Source organism: Myripristis murdjan, chromosome 14 (genome assembly GCF_902150065.1).
Source record: "Myripristis murdjan chromosome 14, fMyrMur1.1, whole genome shotgun sequence".
Classification (NCBI taxonomy): Eukaryota; Metazoa; Chordata; class Actinopteri; order Holocentriformes; family Holocentridae; genus Myripristis; species Myripristis murdjan.
The window spans coordinates 4,698,874-4,718,703 of record NC_043993.1 but is presented as its reverse complement, the minus strand read 5'-3'; the positions used below and the strand labels follow the sequence as shown (position 1 = coordinate 4,718,703).

Genomic DNA, 19,830 nt, shown 5'->3' with positions numbered 1-19,830 from the left:
GTGTGTGTATATATATATATATATATATATATATATATGTGTGTGTGTGTGTGTGTGTATATATATGTGTATATATATATATGTATACATATATATATATATATGTATACACATATATATATATATATATATATATATATGTGTGTGTGTGTGTGTGTGTGTGTATGTGTGTGTGTGTGTGTGTATATATAAATATATGTGTGTGTGTATATAAATGATAACTGTTCACAGTAGCTAGTAGAGGAAACTTTTACTTTCCCCAGTTGCCATCACATAGATTTTAAAATTTGACAAAATTTGGGTCATTGCAGCAGTGAAAAAAACTTTTCAATTTTCATCTCATCTTCTTTTTTGAATTGGAAGATTTTCCTGTTACATTTTCACCCTTTATCTTCACAAAAAATTATCACTCACATGTATTTGTCCACAGCCTCAACCTAAAAGCCCAATGCTTCCTGAGATCGGCTCAGTCCTCCGACAGTGGCTTCCTGACAAGGAGCGGCAGCAGGAGGAGGAGGAGGAAGAGATGGAAGTGGACAGTAAGGCTGCATACATACAAATAAAAACAGAAAAACTAAATCTGAGCATTGACTACTGCAATTTCTTGGATGTCACAGTGGTTTTCACCCTCACCAACAAAAGTTGCACCAGTTCAGTCCTGTGTAAGTGAAAGGAAAATAGAGAGGAATTTCTCTTTTTTATGGCTTTCCAAGCCAGATTTTAGGATCCCTCTCCTTGGCTGAATTCAAACCAAGCAAATCCTAAACGGAATTTTCCCTAGAGCTGAAAAATAACTTTTAACTTCAGTTTCACAATATTGTGTAAGCAAACAAAGCACAAGGATTTTTTTTCACTGTTTGCAGCCACAGTGGACAGGAAGACAGAGAGCAACATCCCTGTTAGCAGCACTAACGGAGGAGAGGATGTGAGCATGTTGGAGGAGTGGAGAGATGCTGAGGCGGAGCAGATCCAGGACAGAGCGCCACAGAAGTCAGTTTCTCCTGAAGTGGAAGCGACTGCTTCCTGTCAGAGTCCTGAACTGAGCGTGGACTGTCCCATCTGTCAGGGGTCGTTTCCTGCAGCGGAGATCGAGATGCATGCCGCATACTGCGACGGGGAGGTGGAGGTGGTGGAGGAGCTGATGCCCGAGACCGACCGCTTGCAAGGTGAGACAGATCTTTCCTTCTAAAGGAAGAATAGTCAGGTTTTCTCCAGGAATGTAGTTAGGTGGGTGTTTAGTGCTTTGGAAAGAGGACGATCAGTGCAAATAAGGTTTGAGAAGTTGAACAAGGCTGAGTGAAGTGATGAGTGATAGCATGTGGTGGTGGTCATGCTTTCAACATCAGTTTACACTCACAGCCATCAGTAGAGAGTTCCAGCTTCACTTGCACCGTTCTTAGTTGTGCTCATTTCAAAACTATCAAAATCAGACTCTGAGCTGTCAATCCATATATTTATAGCAAGTAGACTAGACTACTGTAATTGTCTATTCACCAGCCTCCCATAAATAGGCTGTGCTGCGGCTACAATTTATTCAAAAGGCAGCTGCATGTGTTCTCATCAGAACTAAAATGTGTGAACCATAGAAACTGAACGGGCAGAGCAGGCATGGGCTTTTGTCGGCCTTCGGCTCACTGCAAATCAGAGTATTTCCAGAGTATTTCACTGATGTCAGAAGAGCGTGTTTGAATAACTTTACTGAAACTTCCATCGTGACAAAACACGTACCTGCTGTTGGGTGGATCTCTCTCCCACAGTGTCACAACTCGCAGCAGCAACGAAGGTGAGAGATAAAGTTAATGCACAAAATTAATTAAACTCATCTGACAGCTATTGAAGTTAGTGAAAAATTATAAAAAGCTAATTCATAGATTGTTTCAGGCTAACATTAATATTAGTTAATTAGATGTGAGCTAAGTTAAGCCTAATTAACAACAACAATAATAATAATAATACATTTTATTTGTTATGGTGCCTTTCATGGCACTCAAGGTCACCTTACAGTAAAAATAAATACAAAATACAGCATCAACAGTAAAAAAAAAACAAAAAAAAAAAAACAGCATAAAAAACATCATAAAAAATAGCATAAAAAACATCATAGAAAAATACAAACAAGCAAAGTGCATTGAATCAGATGGATTGAGCAAGTCTGAACAGATGAGTTTTGAGTTTGGATTTAAACAGATTAACAGATGTGGTGTTACGGAGGTCAGGAGGGAGTGAATTCCAGAGCTAGGGAGCAGGGCAGCTAAAAGCTCTGCTCCCCATGGTGGCCAGGCGGGCGGGGGGAACAGAGAGATGGATAGAGGAAGAAGATCTGACTGTGCGTGCAGGCAATGTGGGCAATGTGGGGAGGGGCGAAGTTGTGAATGGCCTTGAAGGTGAGCAGCAAAATCTTATATTGGATACGCTAAGTGATGGGGAGCCAGTGGAGCTGCTGCAGGATGGGTGTGATGTGATGGGTGGATGGAGTCCTTGTGATGACACGAGCTGCTGAGCTCTGTACCGGTTGTAGTTTATGGAGGGATTTTTGAGGAAAGTCAAACAGGAGGGAGTTGCAGTAGTCAAGCTGGGAGGTAACAAGACTGTGGACCAGAATGGCAGCTGTTTGAGGTGTTAAAGAGGGGCAGAGGCACTTGATGTTGCGGAGATGGAAGTAAGCTGACCGGGTTATGTTGTTGATATGGGATGTGTAGGAAACTGTCCTGTAGAGGATGACACCCATGACTCTTGACTTCAGGGGAAGGAGAAATGGAACAGTTGTCAATGGATAAAGTGAAACTAGGGGTTTTGGATAGAGTGGATTTGGTGCCAATGAGTATGATTTCTGTTTTGTCACTGTTTAATTTGAGGAAGTTGGATGAAAACCAGGATTTTATTTCAAGGAGACAGTCAGTGAGGGTCCTCCCTCACTGACTGTCGCCTTTATTTTCCATGCAACAATGTCATTTCAAAACAGATTTGTAGTGGAAATAGTAGCTTTTGTACTTCAAAGCAAGAAACAATAGACTCTTTTTTGTTAACTCAGTTCACATTGAAGCATTGTGGGAGAATAGATGTTTTGAATGGCAGGTGTGTGTGATCCTGTGTGCTGTGAACAGCTTCCTAACAGGACTGCGAGTGTTTTCCCAAGCCTTGATTTTGGTCTGGCTCGGTCTGAATCATAATCAGTTGGTCAGTGATGTGACCTCGGCTCAGCTCTGCTCTCACAGCATGAAAAATGTTTTGCAGCGTCGCTGCGGCCTCGCAGGCAGAGAAGCAGAAGAAGAGAGGCGACAGCTGAAGAGACAGCTGAGTCCTCCAACCTGGGCAGGTGAGTCGACGTGAGTGGGAACATTGAGTTCTCTGAAAGCTCAGTGTGTGTAGTGACTCAGTGTTTTTATTGTCTGCTCTGCCACAGGTCCGCTCCAAAGAGAGAGAAGTGCTACGTCTGTCAGAAAGCCATTCCCTTAAAAGACTACAGCCGACACACAGAGGACTGCATCCAGCGCCAGCCCTCCAACACTGCACTGGTACACTAAATAATTTGCACTAGTGCAGTTTTTTTTTCTGTTCTTCTCTAAAGAGTTTAAAAAACATTTGCCTCCCTTCATGCCAGAGGTCATTTCAAGCAGTAAGTTGAAAAAATTGACACTAGAGGTGTGCTATATATATGTATATCGTCTATCATAATATCTTACATGTTTTAACAACAGTTAACAATGCATGCACACTGACAACACATCCTGTGTTTCTGCATCACAACAAGCTAAGCTAGCGTAGCTGCCTGCGTGGCTGAAGTTAAAAATGAGCAAACAAACACCACCAGCCTCAGAATCAACATTGTTAGATTTAACAGCAAGATGTGGATCATCCTCACTTGCATGAAGGTGGTTTGGCTTCGAAAGGACAGATGTTGCTCCAAAGACGCCAATTTGAAGACTATTTCGGAAAGCGGTTAGCGTTAAAGACAGCTCCACAACTAACTTGTTTTACCATCTGTGATTTAACCGCACAAAATATGAATAATATGAAAAGCTTCAGGAGTCAGCGATCGACCACGACCAAACAGCTAAGTTACCGGCAAAACAAAAACACAGCAGAGTCATTCTGCAAATGAGTGCCTTACGCCAGGAAGAGCAACAGATGGCAAGAAATAACAAACGCTGCCTCCAGTCACATTGCTGAGGATGTGGTTCCAATTCAAGCAGCTGAGAGAGACAGTTTCCAACAACTTTGACTACTTTGGACACCCTGCCTAGCCGGAAATATTTCAGTCACACAGCTAGGTCTAAAATGTATGATTCATGTCGCCAAACTCTGGGTGTTGAGGGATTCAAAATAATATATAATATATTTTTGACGGATTCAAAATGTCATCTGTTAAAATATCTGTTATCGGCAAAATCCCCAAAAATGTTGAGATATTATTTTTTGTCAATATCGCACACCCCTAATTTTAAGGATGGGCTGGCATAAACCGATAACAGCATGATTTAAAAAGCAAGGTAAAGGTATTTTACTGCCTATATTTTGTTGATTGTGAAATTTGTCAACTTTGTAACCTTTTTTGAATGAGTTATTTGTACAACTCACAACGTAGCAACAGAGCAACATTATGTCGTCTTAAGCTTTCAAAACCATTACCTTTTAAAGAGGCCAGTCTGAAAAGCTGAAAGTGTTTTGCTCCTGTGTTTTTAGTTTGATTCTTACAAAAAATCATATGTATGGGATAGAACAATATCAGATAGCTGTGCCAGCCTCAAAAAACCACATTGTCCGTCTGGGACCTGGTCATGCTTAATGCCAGCAACTGGGCAGTAGATAATACAATCATTTGGTTTCTCAAATTCTCAAACCGAGAAAACTGATTTAAGAGTGATCTGTTGATTTAATTTGATGTGAGCAGTCTTGTTAGTTTAAGGATAAAGAAAGTCATTAATACTATTTTCTGTGTATGTGACCTTCCAGAAAGGAAAGCTGCTGTCAGCGCTGGAGAGAACAGAGAGCAGAGATTCAGGTCAGTCCTGCTGGTTCCCTCCGCCAGCCAAAGTGGGACGCGGATTATGTGTTCACTCCATTCCATCTGTTTGTTTGTTAGCAGGATATCTCAAAACGTTATCAGGAGATTTGCATTAAAAAGGATGATCGTGGGCCAAGGAATAAGATAACATAGCTTTTCGGAAACGGCAAGCTTGGTGTATACTCTCAGGATGTTCTCCTGAAAAAGGGTGCACAAACGGATCATTAAATGAGCAGAACTGCTTCATTTGTCTAAGTCGTATAGTAGTCGTATAGTTTCCTATTCTTGAAAAGCAGCACTATCTTAGTTTTCAAAGCCATTTCTGATTGCCTCATTGACCACGGTTGTAGCTGAGCGGGAGCCTGCAGCACATGATCGATATTACACTACTCACAAAAAGTTAGGGATATTCGGCTTTCGGGTGAAATTTCAGGATGAACCTAAAATGCATTATAACCTTTACAGGTGAACTTAATGTGACCTTCTGTAAACTTTTGAATGCACATGTCCAACTGTTCAATGTTTCAGTACTTTTTGCACAAGTTGCTGTTCTCTAACAAGGAGTTTAACAGCAAAATTCACATCAGGTGTTTGATGCTCCAGCTCATCAAGGTCGTATCATTAGGGAACGGCTGCTGGAGACTGGGGTACCTCAAATGGAGTGGCCTGCACTTTCTCCAGACCTGAATCCCATAGAAAACCTATGGGATCAGCTGAGTCGCCGTGTAGAGGCTCGGAGCTCTGTACCCCAGAACCTCAATGTCCTGAGGGCCGCCCTTCAAGAAGAGTGGGATGCCATGCCTCAGCAGACAATAAGTCGACTTGTGAACAGCATGAGACGTCATTGTCAAGCTGTAATTGATGCTCAAGGGCACATGACAAGTTATTGACACTGACATTTTTTGTTGTGGTATACCCACCACTGTTGTTGGCTTTTGTTTCAAGAAATTGTTTGAGATGAGGAAATCACCAGTGTATGCTTCTACTTAAATGCCCTATTTTCATGATATAATATCACTGTAGCGTGAACTTTTTACATTTTCCATAAATTTCACCCAAAAGTCAAATATCCCTAACTTTTTGTGAGTAGTGTATGATAAATTCTGAGGCGATCAGTGAAATTATGCTCTCTACATCTGATTATGATGCCAGAGCATCTGTGAATAGGGCCTAACTTACAAAATAGTGTATTTGTCCTTTAAAATGCTGCATACTGGTTTTGCATAGGGTTTGCTTTGGCTTAGCAGATATTCACCTTCATTGGCTGAAAACATTTTTGTTGTTGTTAGGAAACAATATCATTTGATTTGAGCTTGCTGACAAGGATTTGAGTCAGCGATTTGATTCAGGGCTTCCAGCCAAAATCTTATATTGTTTAGTAAATACACGTAATAATGTAAGACAGTTTTTTCTTTTGAAATGTTAAAAATCAGACAACAGAATTACTTTAATATTATTCATTTAAAAAATATTGACAAAATTTGCAGTTCATAATATTCTGTTATTCCATATTCTGGAATATGGATTTGGACCAAAGTTTCTCTTGGAAGATTAATCTTGTTGATTCAGTGCGATTTGTAATTGATACAGTGAATGACTTGATACACCCCCAGCAGATTCATTACAACATAAATATCAGGCTGTAGAAAAACCGGTGTTGGTGGAATTATAGCCAAGTCCCTTGTTGCTGATGTGTTGTTGTTGTTGTTGTTGTTGTTGTTGTGTTTTCAGAGGCCGGTCCGTCTGGTTCCACCTTCAGCAGCAGACCAGGGTAAGACACAGGAATGATAATAATAATATTACCTTTATTTGTATAGCACTTTTAGCACAGTTAATAAAATATTATATCAGTAGCTGCTCAGGAAAACAACGATCAGATGTTGTCACCATCAGAAATTGACATGGAAATGAAAGGATCAGACGAGCGATTCGGCATATTAAGCCTAATATCTGCAATGTTTTAATCTTTTCTCAACGCAAGCAGTAGTGTTTTAGAACCATATCATTTCTCCTCCCTTCTATCCATCCATTGGTTTCCATTCATTCCACTACGATATGAAAAGTCTTTCAGAGACTTCAAACTTTCTTCACATCAGTATACCATCACTGTAATAAAGTCGTCCACATTAGTTTTCCTAACAGCAGCAGCTCTGTTGTGTTCTCAGAAGTTGAAATTGGGAGGAGTGAAAACGCTCCCTCTGCCAGGGAAAATAGTCCCTAGGGAAATGTTTGCTTTACGCGGCAAGTTATTAGTTTTGTGGTTTATGAATGTTGATGACTTTGTTAGCTGCAGAGGCAGAACATTATAAGGCGGCTGTTTAAACCAGAAATTCACATTTGAACGTTGAAGGATTTTGATCATATGTTGTGAAATCTTTAGCACTCCTGCATGATTTGCAAAACGTGTGGGTAAGATGTAGTGAACGGGCCAAACATTCAAAATGACTGGGATGGTGCTGACATTGCTCTGTATGATGTATATGTTTAGGCGATGGCACTCCTTTAATATAAGCACTTCTTTCAATTTGTACTTTCATTTCAAGAAGGTCTAAAGCTGATTAGCATTTTGGCATAAAATTTTGATGTTAAATTAGGAAATATGCTGTGTAGGTGTACTTACTTGACCTCATTTGTGCATCCGTTTTAACATGATTTAATTTTCAGCCTCAGTGTTTGTTCTGAACTTTCTGTATCACAATATGTTTTACAAAGGGTAATTTGAAACAAGTATTCAACTTGATGGAAAGACGCCTGCCACATAGAGCACAGCTACTTTCATACCTGGTTGCCATTTTAAAACATAATTATGTAGGGAACTTGGTTAAAAAAGAAAAACTCTTTTTTGACTGGAGCCAGTAGTTACAAAAAAAACAAAACCTTAATACCCATAAGTGCATTTGTCATTATTACCATGGATGTGATGTTGATGTAATGTGTTAGCAGTTTGCTCTGTGTGAGCAGCTTGCAACAGTGGAATTTGTGTTCATTTCAATTTGTTTTGTCCCAAAGAATTGTGGTTTGAAGACGCGAACCATTAAAACACATCAAAACACATCACATATAATCACACTAACTAATAGTTTCATAGGAGTCAAAAATATACAGTGAAAAACAGAGCGTTAACAGGTGTAACATGCTGTGAAACGTCATTTCATGTGCAGATGAAACGGTCTGATTCCAGTGGGGGCAGAATGATGGTCTCTGCTTAATGCTCCTGAACTGATGGGCTTGTGTGTTTCTTCTCTTTTCAGAGACGTGATTGATCTGCGGTTCCAGGAGGAAGAAGAGGAGTTCAGGATTAGCAACTCGCCCATCAGAGCCTTCACTCCCATCTCAGAAGCCACAGACTGCCTTGTAGACTTTAAAAAACAGCACCGGGCCAGGAAGCCCAGCCAAAGACGCAGATGAGAGACTCAAACAATAATAGTATTAACTGATAATACTGGAAACAGGAGCCTTAACTGATGACCTTGGAGTTATTAGGTTGCACCTGACATTTTGATCAACAACAACAACATATTCATATAAAACAGCTTTACGTCGTATGTTTCCCTTTTCTTTATAGAAATCCTGAATATCTCAGTATCTCTAAACTCCTCAGACTGCAGATGAAACCTTTTAACACCAAGCTCACCAACAGCAGCAACTCCTTTTTTCTACCACTGAGTAATATTTTTTCTATTTTTGTTTTTTTGTTTTTTCGTACTTGTTTAAGTTGTTTAGGACTACCTCCTCACCTGCAGGAACAAGTTTGTCTTCTGTCACTGTTTGGTTGGTTGAATGTAGGTTTGGCTCTGTGCCAAATCCTGTGTTTGTCAAATTAATTTCTCTGGCAGGTGAATCTCTAGTGACAACTGATATCATTTTCATAATGATCAGTAATTACTAATGGGATCATTATTTTTTTTTCCACATGGGAAATCATCTGTAATAAACCTGCTGTAAGATCTTCCATACACACTAAAAAACACTGTTAGACCTGTACTGCATTCCCTCTGCAATGTGTTTCTTGTCACGGGCCAGCAGATGTCACTCTATCTCAAGTCACCAACTTGCTTGTCAAGTATTTCTGAGTTTGGATCCAGATCTGAGGTCAGACGTGAAAGGGAATCTGCAGGATTTTGAGAACTTTTTAGTTTTCATTTTTTGTCATTTAGCAGATTCTCTTCCTTATGCTTAGTGTCTTACAGACAGTGTAAACAGATATTCTGAGCACCTAACAGTTTGGAGGTCAGGGGTTGGAGCCAACCCTGACGCAGAGAGAGACTGGAAATTGAAAAAAAGACAGAGGTAGAAGACACAACTAGGTGACCGTCCTGCGTCCTGTCCCACTGGATAAGAAAAAACACTAAATATCTAAACTGCAAAAAGTGACACCCCCATGTAAGACTTGTAAGTGCTGATGCTGCCTCTTCTTGTTTCTCAACCATCGGTTCCTGCTGAATGTTAACGTCTGTTAGCAAAGCTGATGCTCAAAATCACATCCAGTTGCCTTTTACAGCATTTGGTCTCCTATTCTCACTATTGCAACGTCTGAGAACCCTTTAATTCACCTAACGCACACTGCCGCTTTGTGCCACTGGAAATCAGTGGAGCAGAAATGAACTTGTTTTTGGTCAGTGATGCTCTTTTTTAAAAAAATTTTTTTAGAAGCAGCTTTTGATTATCATCACTGTCTTGCAAAAACCTGTTTTTTTGCCATGCCTTGTTTCCATGTCATTAACAGCTGACATTTCATTTCAATTCATTAAGGAACATGTTTCATGACCTTCTGACCAAACAAACCTATTGGAAAATGCACTGTGAAATGTTCAAATTCAGTGCAGTCAGGTGTGTGCGTGTGTGAGTGTGTGAGTGTGTGTGTGTGTGTGTGTGTGTGTGTGTGTGTGTGTGTGTGTGTGTGTGTGTGTGTGTGTGTGTGTGTGTTTATCCTCCTCCTCTCCAGTTGTGTTGATATATTGTGCAGTTCACACTGATGACATGGGCCTTCACTGTACAGGCACTTTAGATGTAAGTGAGAGCTGAATGGAGCTAAATGCTGCGATGCACTGAAGTCGTGTGTTGTTCATTGACACAGGAGATACAAGCTGAATGTGTGTGTGTGTGTGTTTATATTCATACAGCTTTGGAGGGATGCACTGCATTGCATTGTATTCTAATGTATTGTTTATATATTACACGTTCACGGTGTGTTTTCTTCGTATTGAAAGCACACATTGTATAATTACAGCAATAGAAACAAATGAACTTCAGTGTTTGCTCATTTTGTCCTTGAGAAAAGGAGAAAAGTGCTATTTCATGCTATGGGAAATGCAGTATCCCAGTGATTTTCACAGATGCATTGACAGATATACGGTAGCATTTCACAAGTGCCTGTGTCCTCTGGAACTGTGAAAGTAAAGAAAAATAGCACCACCACCCCCTGAACAGATCTGATACTTCCACTTCCTGTGAGACTTTGAAGCAATCCAGTGGTCTTCAGCACGAGCAGGCTGTTATTTTGTAAGGCTCTTGACACAGCATTGTCTTACACCACCCAGACTGCAGCAGAACAGCCATAGCCATGAGGGTAAAATGAAAGGGTGACTCTCCCTCTCACTTTGCAGAGGTGGAAGTAACTAATTACATTTCCTCATGTTGCTTTAACCCTCGTATGACCCCTGGACATTTTTGTCCATTTTCAAAATTCAAAACTCCCTCACAGACAATCATGGGGTTGGCAAGAGGGGGTAATTTTGGGTTAAATTTGAAAATCCCAACTTTCAGCATGAAAATCCATTATTTGACTCTAATGCATTTTTATCACATCCATGACCCGTCAAGTGGACAAAAATGTCCACGAAGGGTCATGGATGTGATAAAAATAACTTTTTTGAAGGGTAACTCAAGGGTTAATTAGGGTTAATTTGTGTACTTTTTAAGCATTTTTAGAGCTAGTGCTTTTGCTTTTATTTGAGTACATTTTTTGCTGGACTATTGTACGTCACTACATTTTAAGTTCAAGTTCACCTGAGAAGAAAATGGCCACACTTTCACCTGGCATGCATATTTGAGCACATGAGACACATGGAGGAGGGAGGGGGAGCACTTAAGTGGTACCTTGTTAAAAGTAACAAGAGTTTGCCTCCCTAATTTCTTTAGGTAGACCATTCCAGAGGAAGGGAGAGTGGTAGGAAAAGGCTCAGTGGCCAGCTGACTTCTTTCTAATTCTTGGAACAACTAACAGACAGCTTGTCCAAATTTCACAATAAAAGCTACATGATTTAAAAAAAAAAAAAAAAAAACTGCGGATGATCAATGGCAGTCAGGACCATCTAGACTCAACTGGCAAAAAAAAAAAAAAAAGTGAAAAAAAAGGAAAAAATATCAGTGTGTTGGCCTGGTGATGTGAACCATATAGGCTCAACCATCATTGTGTGCGTATTCCACTTTGCCATTTGAGTTTAGCATAATGCCCCTTTAAAAGAATGTAGTTTGAAGTGTGCTCTCTCCTCCTTTTCTAACTGCATGGAAAGCAAGAGAAGATTAATTTTGTATGAGCCTATATGTTGATTTTTTTGTGGAAAATCCTACAGGTCCTGCCTCTATATGCACACTAAGTGGTCTGTTAGGGGGCACAACAGTTTGTCAGAATTTCATATTATTAAACACCCAAACTCCAATAACACAAGTCCTGATGGCACTAGACTTGCTTTCCTTTCATAAAACAAAATGGCCTGATGGAGGCGCTCTAAATAAAGATGAAGACCTTTGCGTGAGTTTGATGTTACTTAGAGCGAAGATGCACCTTGGCACTGATCGGCCCACCAGGTGCCTGTGTCATTCATGTGGGATGACATGTTTGACTTACTTTATTTCGTCACTATTTTTTTTTCTCACATTTTTTTGGTCCTCTGAGGTCAGAGGATTACAGTCAGAGCTGTGCGACCTTTGACCCAGATTTCTCAACAGCTGGCTGCTTGAACCATTTATGATCCAGAGACACCATAAGGCCTAAAATGCAAATCACATCTCATGACTCCAAAAAGTACCAGCTCAGGGAGAATGTTGGACACGTCAGATCTGGCTTTTAACTTTTATTTCTATTTAAATCTGTTTAATTACATATATATCTTTTTTGTTGCACTGTAACTGTAAACATATCAATATCAATATCAATATCAATATATATCTTTATTTGTCCCCAATGGGGCAATTAGTTCCGCAACAAAGGGAGCACACACAATAAAAAATACAAATACGCATGACATAGGGAAAAAAAACAAAAAAAAAAAAGAATAAATAAATGGTCACTTGAATTTGAGAGATCATCATTACAAAAAAAAAACAAAAACAAAACAAAACAAAAAAAAAATATATATATATATAGAAATAAAAAAAGAATAAATAAATGGTCACTTGAATTTGAGAGATCATCAACTGGTAAACTTTATTTTTATCAAGCAGGTCATACTTGCCATCTCATTAATGGGTTTTATTTCTATCTCTTTTTTCCACTTAGTTTTATGCGATCTAAGTATTCTGTGGTATTGGGGAAACAGACTGTGGTGGGTTTTTCTTTGGAGCCCCGGCAGCACCACAGCAGGCAGGTTTACTCTGACCTACACTGAGCTTAACCCTGTGGGAAGACGCTCTGGGATCATCTCGGTTTATCAGTGCTGGTGCTTTTACTTAACTGTGCCTGTTAAATCTTGTTTTTATGTCTTCTTACATTTCATGCAAAGCACTTTGAAGGGCCTTGTGTTTGAAAAGTGCTGTGCAAATAAACTGGCCTTGCCTTGCCTTGCCTTAACTTGGGGTGTAAAAATCAAATGTATGACCATTTTTATTGAGGACATATTAGTTATTGAGCATGACTGGTATTGTAAATAGAAAAAATAGAAAAATAGATATTTATGTATCAAGTCAAAGCTTGGGATGAGACTGTGTCTCATGTGACCTTCAGTATGCCCAACAGCTGATCAGCTGAAGTTAGATCCAGTGCTGTGTTTTGCCTCTTGTCAAGTTGACACCCCTCTGGCTGCACGTCCTCACCTTTCTCTCTGCGTTATCTGGAATCAGCAGACTCCTCTGGCATTGATTACAACTGGTTTTTCCAGATAAGGTTAACTCTCATCTAGAAACACTGGAAGAATGTGTAAAGGAGCATAGTTAGCTCTGATGACCTGAGGAGATGGAGGCTGTGGGAAGTCCCTCTCTGGGCTGCAGGCTGGTCAAACCTGCCTCACCTCTCTGCTCAGCAAAGAGCACTGAACCCTCTGCATTAGACCACGAGACACCTGCCTACTTCTCTGCAGAAAAAAAAAATCTTTCTGATTAAAAAATAAAGAAAAAAAAAAGACTAAATTGGAAGAGATATCGACAGGAACAGTTGTTAACCTCAGCCCATATTTGTATTAAACTCCATGATTATTTTTGGTCACAATATTGTCCATTTTAATTGAAAAACTCTCAGGAGCCTCACTCTCACCTGGAATTCTTCAAGACCAAAAGAGGAGCATCACTGATAGAAAAGTAGCATTCATGGTGGAAATTGTGCCTAAAACCCTGAAACTTGAGTGACCTACTAGAAAATACCACAAAACTGGTTTCTGACTTTGTATGGAAACCTGAATTTCTAGAAAAATGTAAATGAAACTATTTTGCTAAACACAGAAACTACTTCAGTAGGGCCCTATTTGATATTTTGAAACTTGATAAATTCAAACTGCATTTCATTTTAGAACTTTCAGTGAGACCTCAGTAAAGCAGCTACACTGCATGTGCTCCTTCAACGGCTATGTGCATGGCACTGAGGGAAAACCCTTCCGAAAATGAGCTTTTGAAGGAGTTTTTTTAATGTCCAATGGCGCATTTCTGTCAACGTCTGGTTTTGATTATTTGCATGTAATAAGCCACGGAAGTTGCAGGCATTGTCTAACCAAGACATTGCAGGTCAGCCCGCCACAGAAGTTAAGAAGTTCCTACTTTAAAGAAATACTCCCCTTCAGAGTATAAAGTTGTGTTGTTTTATTCAGTGTAGCCTATTCCTCATTCCATTTTACCTACACCACTACGTCTTGTTTCACTTATGCATTTAATTTGGGTCCCGAAAAGATATTTCTGATCACCAGCCCTCGATTAAGCCATAATGAGTGAAGAAACTCCCTCTCTCCAGGATCTCTTGGAGGCTTACGACCTCGACTTGTTACAACACAGGCGTTTTGACGAGCGTTTTTTTGTTTCGCTTGGTGCGATTTCCTGGCTCTGTGTTCCCAAATCCAATTGGGCTTGACAGTTGAGTCGCACGGCGGGCTCTTCCCCCGTTACGCACGGACACCTGCCGCAGCAAAACTGACAAGCAAGAGCTCTGCTTCGGGTTCTTTTCCACTTTCACATGATAATAACACGGTAGCGTTATGGTAGGTGTTAGCTTTGGTGCGTACCTGTTGGTTTGGCACATTTAAGTGGCCGTTTTTTGCTTCGTGTCTCCGCGCGTCATGCGTAAAGATCAGCGGAGTCCATCTGAAACCTGCCAGGACTGCCGCGACAGAAAACGCGCAGGCTTATTATGCAACAGTGACATTACACCTCCCCTCTCCCGTCTTCAGACAGATGGGTGTAAACACTGTCCCAAAGAGAGCTAGTGTACTTTTATTTTAAGGAGTAGTTGCCTCCAGTCGGCCGGAGCGTCGCAGCGCAGGACGCAAAGTAAACTAAAGGTGAGTTACTCCACTACTGATGTTTGAGTTTACGTGTCTGGGATTATACCGCGATGACACATCTGTACGCTATGGATGAACGCTTTTGGGGTGTAATAATGTTTTTCGTTAATATCACTATCCTCAAGTTTACTGTTTTTTTGTTTTTGTTTTTGTTTTGTTTTGTTTTGTTTTTCAACTGGATGAAAGCGTTAAATCACAGATCCCTGCCTGAGGAGAATTAGCCTGAAGGAGACCTATCTGAGAGGATTTATGTTCTTATAGACATGATTAAATTGTAATGTCCATGAGAGAGGGAGGAACTTGAAACCTGTGATCCAAGTAGTCACCCCTACGTTTTTTTCTCTCACCAAGCTAAACTCCAGATTAAACTGCAATTAAAGTACAAGTTAGTTCTTCCTCATTTTGCTTGGGGCCCCAAGGAGCCTCACTCCAGGACCCCTGGACCAGTTTGGCAGCCACTTTAGGTCTGATTCTCTTACATGGATGAGTGACTATAGGTCTGACTTGCTGTTGTTTGACTCCTCTGTTAGATCATGAGGCTGCAGGTTTTGATTTAGCGCTTTAAAGACTCTTATTAATCAGAAAAGCACGAATTCCTGACACTTGAATTGTGCTTTTTGATTGGTTGTGCTTATGCATAAACTTAGTAACTGATTATCCATTCAACTTTAGTATTAAACAGTTGCAAATGCCAAATTATTCTCATGCTTTTGGACACTATATCATGTACCAATAAAAGACCAAGACCAAGTCATTTGAAACTTGTCCCCCGGTTAGGGATTAGGATAAATCTGTATATTGCTGGAGAAAGTCAGGAAGTTGGGAATGGAAATGAAAAACAGGCCAATAGCACAATACCAAAAGAATTCAAACTTCATCTGTTTCCAGTTACAGTCAGGTGGGGGAGAGAGAACAGAGAGTGAGAGAGCACATTACAAGCTAGTGTGTGTGTGTGTGTGAAGGGAGGCAGGGCGTGGCTGGAGCATGTGTTTAAAAAAAGGTATGTGTAACAGGTTTCATTCATGCAGACAGAGGCTGGAGCATTGGGGTTTGGTGCAATAGGAACACAATGGGCGACGCGCCCACTGAACTTATTTTAGTGATCCCAGGGCAAGTTGGAGGCAGAAATGATCTTGATAGAGTTTAATTTTAATTTATTGGATAAATGAAGTAAAAGTGATTGCCAGTGTCAAAAGCAAGAAGTAAGAGATTATAATGTTATGAAAGCTAGAGCTCTTGTTATTAATTTCTAAAAATGGAACCCATCCGTGCCATGTCTCCAAGTGGCCTCATAACATTTTTGACACAAATGTTTTACAACAGTTGGATGCATCATTTCCACCTGGTCATCATGTGATAAGGTGAAAATGAGGACTCAGCTTCAGACTCAGCTGAAAAAAATGTGGAATGAGCTTATCATCCATCACTGAGTTCATCTGATTATGAGAACCATGTAGAACCATCAAACTGAATACTTGTTCCCTTTTTTCTCAGTTGAGTCATGGTCATAATAATAACACCAGTTTCTTAGTGTACAAAGACACTATAGTAAAAAAAAAAAAAAGATTTTCAAAAAAAAAAAACACATGAAATAACAACACAACAAAGAAAATCAAGTAGATCAATGAAATCAAGAAGAGAATTTACCAACAATGACATGTTAAGGTCAGGTTTCAGCAGCTAAAACAACTGGATTCAAGTTAATGAAAGGCTTTGGTCATGACTGAATAAGAAAAAGACTTTGAAACTTTGAAAGTATAAATGTCACTGGTGTGAGCTGGTGTGAGCTGGTGATCAGACAAACACTGACCTTCACTCCCCCAAGTATTCTGTGTCAACCTGCTCCTCCTTTCTCATTCTGCCTCCTGCACATAATCATCTGTTTCACTTTCCATGGCTCCCTCTGCCTTGCTGACCTTCAAATTCCAAACTAGCCAGTAGATAGCCAGGGGAGATAGCTAGCGAGCCAGCTTACCCTCCAGCATCATGGACGCCATCATGGTGATGAATGAATGAATGAAAAAAGAAGTCGTTGCTATTTACGTTCAGGTTTGCTAAAGAACATTGAACCATGAACCTTCCACTTACCAGACAGACGTTCTCCCTCCACAGCCACGCTGCCCCACAAATGATCGGAATAGTAGCCTTATTCTACATAATGTAAGCATCATGGGTGTACAGGTGTGTGTGAATGAATAGGCAAACACTTGAGCTCCTCACATAAAAAGCAACAGGTGGCTGTACAGTCTCTCTGCCCTGCGCCTTCTCCCTCTCTCTTCCTGCCTACTTCTTCACCTGGAAGTCATAACTACTCTGGACAAAACTGCTGAGTATAGTATTAACTCATGCTGTACTCACAATGAATACTGAAAATTGAATGAATTAGGCTACCATCCAATTAGTAATTAAAATACAGCAAACAGAAATGACATCCCTTGTCAATATGGCTTAACAAACCTCCTTGTCAAAATTAACTCTTACAATAAGAATAGTCCAATTAATCTGTTTACATGAATTGCTAACTATTCCATTCATATTCCCATTTACATGCTACAGGGCATTGCCTGATCTAGCCTGGCTTTACCAAGGGCTATGTAAGATATGTCCTTTTTATTTATCTGTTAATAACACTTATCTTTACTAATGTTGCAACAGGCTGCCTGGCGCCTATCACAGCACAACACAGCACAGTATTTAGCATGCAGTGTTTCCACATGACCCCAAAAATGATGTTGTTGTTGTTGTTGTTTTTTTTTCTTTTGTTGTGGATGTTTTTTTGTTTTTTTTTCCCCAAAGGGCAAGTCCACAGAGTGACCGCAACAGTCACTAAAAGAGCACGAGCCATCAGGCAGTTGGGTTGCAATATGTGTCATAGTCTGCCGCACAGCTCAAATAGGATGTTAAATAATTGAAAAAAACAGGTTTATAGATGGCTAAAATACCCCTCAATAACCCAACTAAAGTTGGAATAATCCCAGTTTTCCTTTGTCCGACTATAACCATATCTATAGGAGTAACAGGTAGATCAGTACTGTTTCATTCAGGTTAATATCACAATATTGCAGTCCATGTAAACATATGCAGTCAGAGTATTTCTACTTTCAGAACAGTTTTTGAGAAATGTTTGTGCGGCTAAAGCTCCACTCAAGGATTTCTTCAGCGCTGACACTAGCCACATGCAATTAGCACAAATATATCTTACTTGCAGGACTGGAAATTTCAGCAAGTTTTTTTTTTTTTTTTTTTTTTTGCTGTCACATCCTCCTGACCTCACCTGCACTCTGACTAGTGAAGGCCCATCCCCGGGCTGTGAAGCACTAATTGCACGATAGAGCTAAGCTGCAAACAACAAATACTCCACAGTTCACAAGATCCATCCGTGTTTCCATGTAGCCTATCACAGGTGTCACTCACCTTGTGGGTTTTTTTGTTTTTGGGGTGTGGTTCCCGCTATTCTCAGATCCAGTTTCCCTGTGGGGAATAATTAAGTATTTCTGATACTGATTCTGAAAAATCCTGTCCCTGCCTGCACGAGGGGCGACTGCACTGCAGATCAAGCCAAGTCGAGAGCTCGTTAACTCGGTGAGACGAAGGGTGGCCCTTTATTTAACAGATAATTGAGATGAAGAGTTAGTGGATCAGCTATGGGAGTTTATTATCAAGTGATGTTATTTTACCAGTGTTACAGTGATGTGTCCCCTCTTCGCTAGACATTTCTGCTGGATCTCCAATTACGTGACACTGTTGTGAAAATAGGAACTCACTGTTTGTGTCAGTGTCAGAGCTTGGCAGAAGTCACATATTACTTAACTTACTTTTTCCACTTTCTTCACCCTTCCTCTGCCCAGATGAGTGCCACAGAAGCCAAAGGTAAGAAAAGCAGTCCAGGACCCAAGAAGGCCCGGCTGAGTGAAGATGAGGACGTGCCAGACCTGGACAGCATCCCTCAAGAAATCCTCAGTAAGGTACAGCTCCCTGAGACAGAGACTGTAGTCACTGGATTGCCACGGTTGGGATACCCGGTGCGCTGAGCAAAACTCGTTAGAGACTCAGCAGTCAGTTATATTGTCAAACACACAACAAGTGAAATTACTGCATGATTCAAACATAATACAGTACAGTATAGAAAATATACCATACATTCTCGAAGCCTCACAAGTGCAGCTTTTTCTTGTGTTGGACTTTATTACACACATTATGGCGGTGGTCTGGAACCTGCGGCTCTTTGCCACAAGTCACACAGAATGGCTTTTGTCACAAAAAAGAGCATGGATTAAAATAGCAAAATTCAAAATTGCTATGAAGGTCTCCCGCTCTCGCTCACGCTGATGCTCTCTCTCTCACACACACACACTCACACACACCCTGCTCAATCTGTCCCACACAAGGGTCACACACCTCTCTTTGTCTCTGTCCCTGTGTGTGTCAGCTGTGTGTTCTGAATCACTGCAACCACAAGAAGTTCTTCGTCATTCAGTCGTAACTGTGCACAAAAAAGATTAGGCTGACAGACCCAGTAGTTTCTGATGTTAGTCACAGACAGATACACACTCACACACACACATACACATACACACAGTTTTCTTCTCCCTGTTAAAGTTTTTTTTTTTTTTTAGGGAGCTGTTCCTCATCCGATGTGAGGGTCTAAGGACAGAGGATGTTGTATTCCTGTAAAGCCCCTTGAGACAAATCTGTGATTTTGATATTGGGCTATATAAATAAAATTGACTTGTCTTGACTTAATGATCATAGTAAGACAATCCATACTACAGTGTGTAGACTGGAGGAATTTGTGTGATCAGGAACTAAACTTAACTAAACACCACTGGTCAAATGTTCAACCTAAATGAGCTTTTTATATCAGGCATCAAAGTGAGAGAGGCTGCAATGTGACTGCAATTGTGTGTGATTGTGCAAGAGCCTTTATTTCACTGACATCCAGGTATTTACTGTTCATCGCTGTGATTCATAGCTCGGTTCATTCCACACACCTGTGGCGGTGTGTGGCTGTGAACAAGCTGCAGGATTTCAGCAAGTCTTTGTTTCTGCTGTGAGATTCTGAAATTAGGAAAGCACCAGAGACTGTGTGTCTGAATCATGGGTTCACATGTCGTTCACACA

General features: G+C 40.4%; 2 protein-coding genes across 5 annotated transcripts in view; both read left to right on the top strand.

Moving 5' to 3' along the window:
* uimc1 (ubiquitin interaction motif containing 1) overlaps positions 1–10,252 on the top strand; it is a 28,596-nt gene extending 18,344 nt beyond the window's left edge. For all 4 annotated transcript variants that reach the window (XM_030069382.1, XM_030069379.1, XM_030069380.1 and 1 more), the window contains exons 17-23: positions 431–539; positions 864–1,166; positions 3,235–3,316; positions 3,404–3,515; positions 4,954–5,002; positions 6,737–6,776; positions 8,257–10,252. In XM_030069382.1, the coding sequence (XP_029925242.1) occupies positions 431–539; positions 864–1,166; positions 3,235–3,316; positions 3,404–3,515; positions 4,954–5,002; positions 6,737–6,776; positions 8,257–8,413 (852 nt within the window). In that variant the 3' untranslated portion in view covers positions 8,414–10,252. The remainder of the gene's footprint in view (positions 1–430; positions 540–863; positions 1,167–3,234; positions 3,317–3,403; positions 3,516–4,953; positions 5,003–6,736; positions 6,777–8,256) is intronic.
* A 4,202-nt stretch (positions 10,253–14,454) lies between these two features.
* LOC115371373 (glucokinase-like) overlaps positions 14,455–19,830 on the top strand; it is a 49,447-nt gene continuing 44,071 nt past the window's right edge. The window contains exons 1-2 of the mRNA XM_030068714.1: positions 14,455–14,706; positions 18,558–18,674. Of these exons, the coding sequence (XP_029924574.1) occupies positions 18,558–18,674 (117 nt within the window). The 5' untranslated portion in view covers positions 14,455–14,706. The remainder of the gene's footprint in view (positions 14,707–18,557; positions 18,675–19,830) is intronic.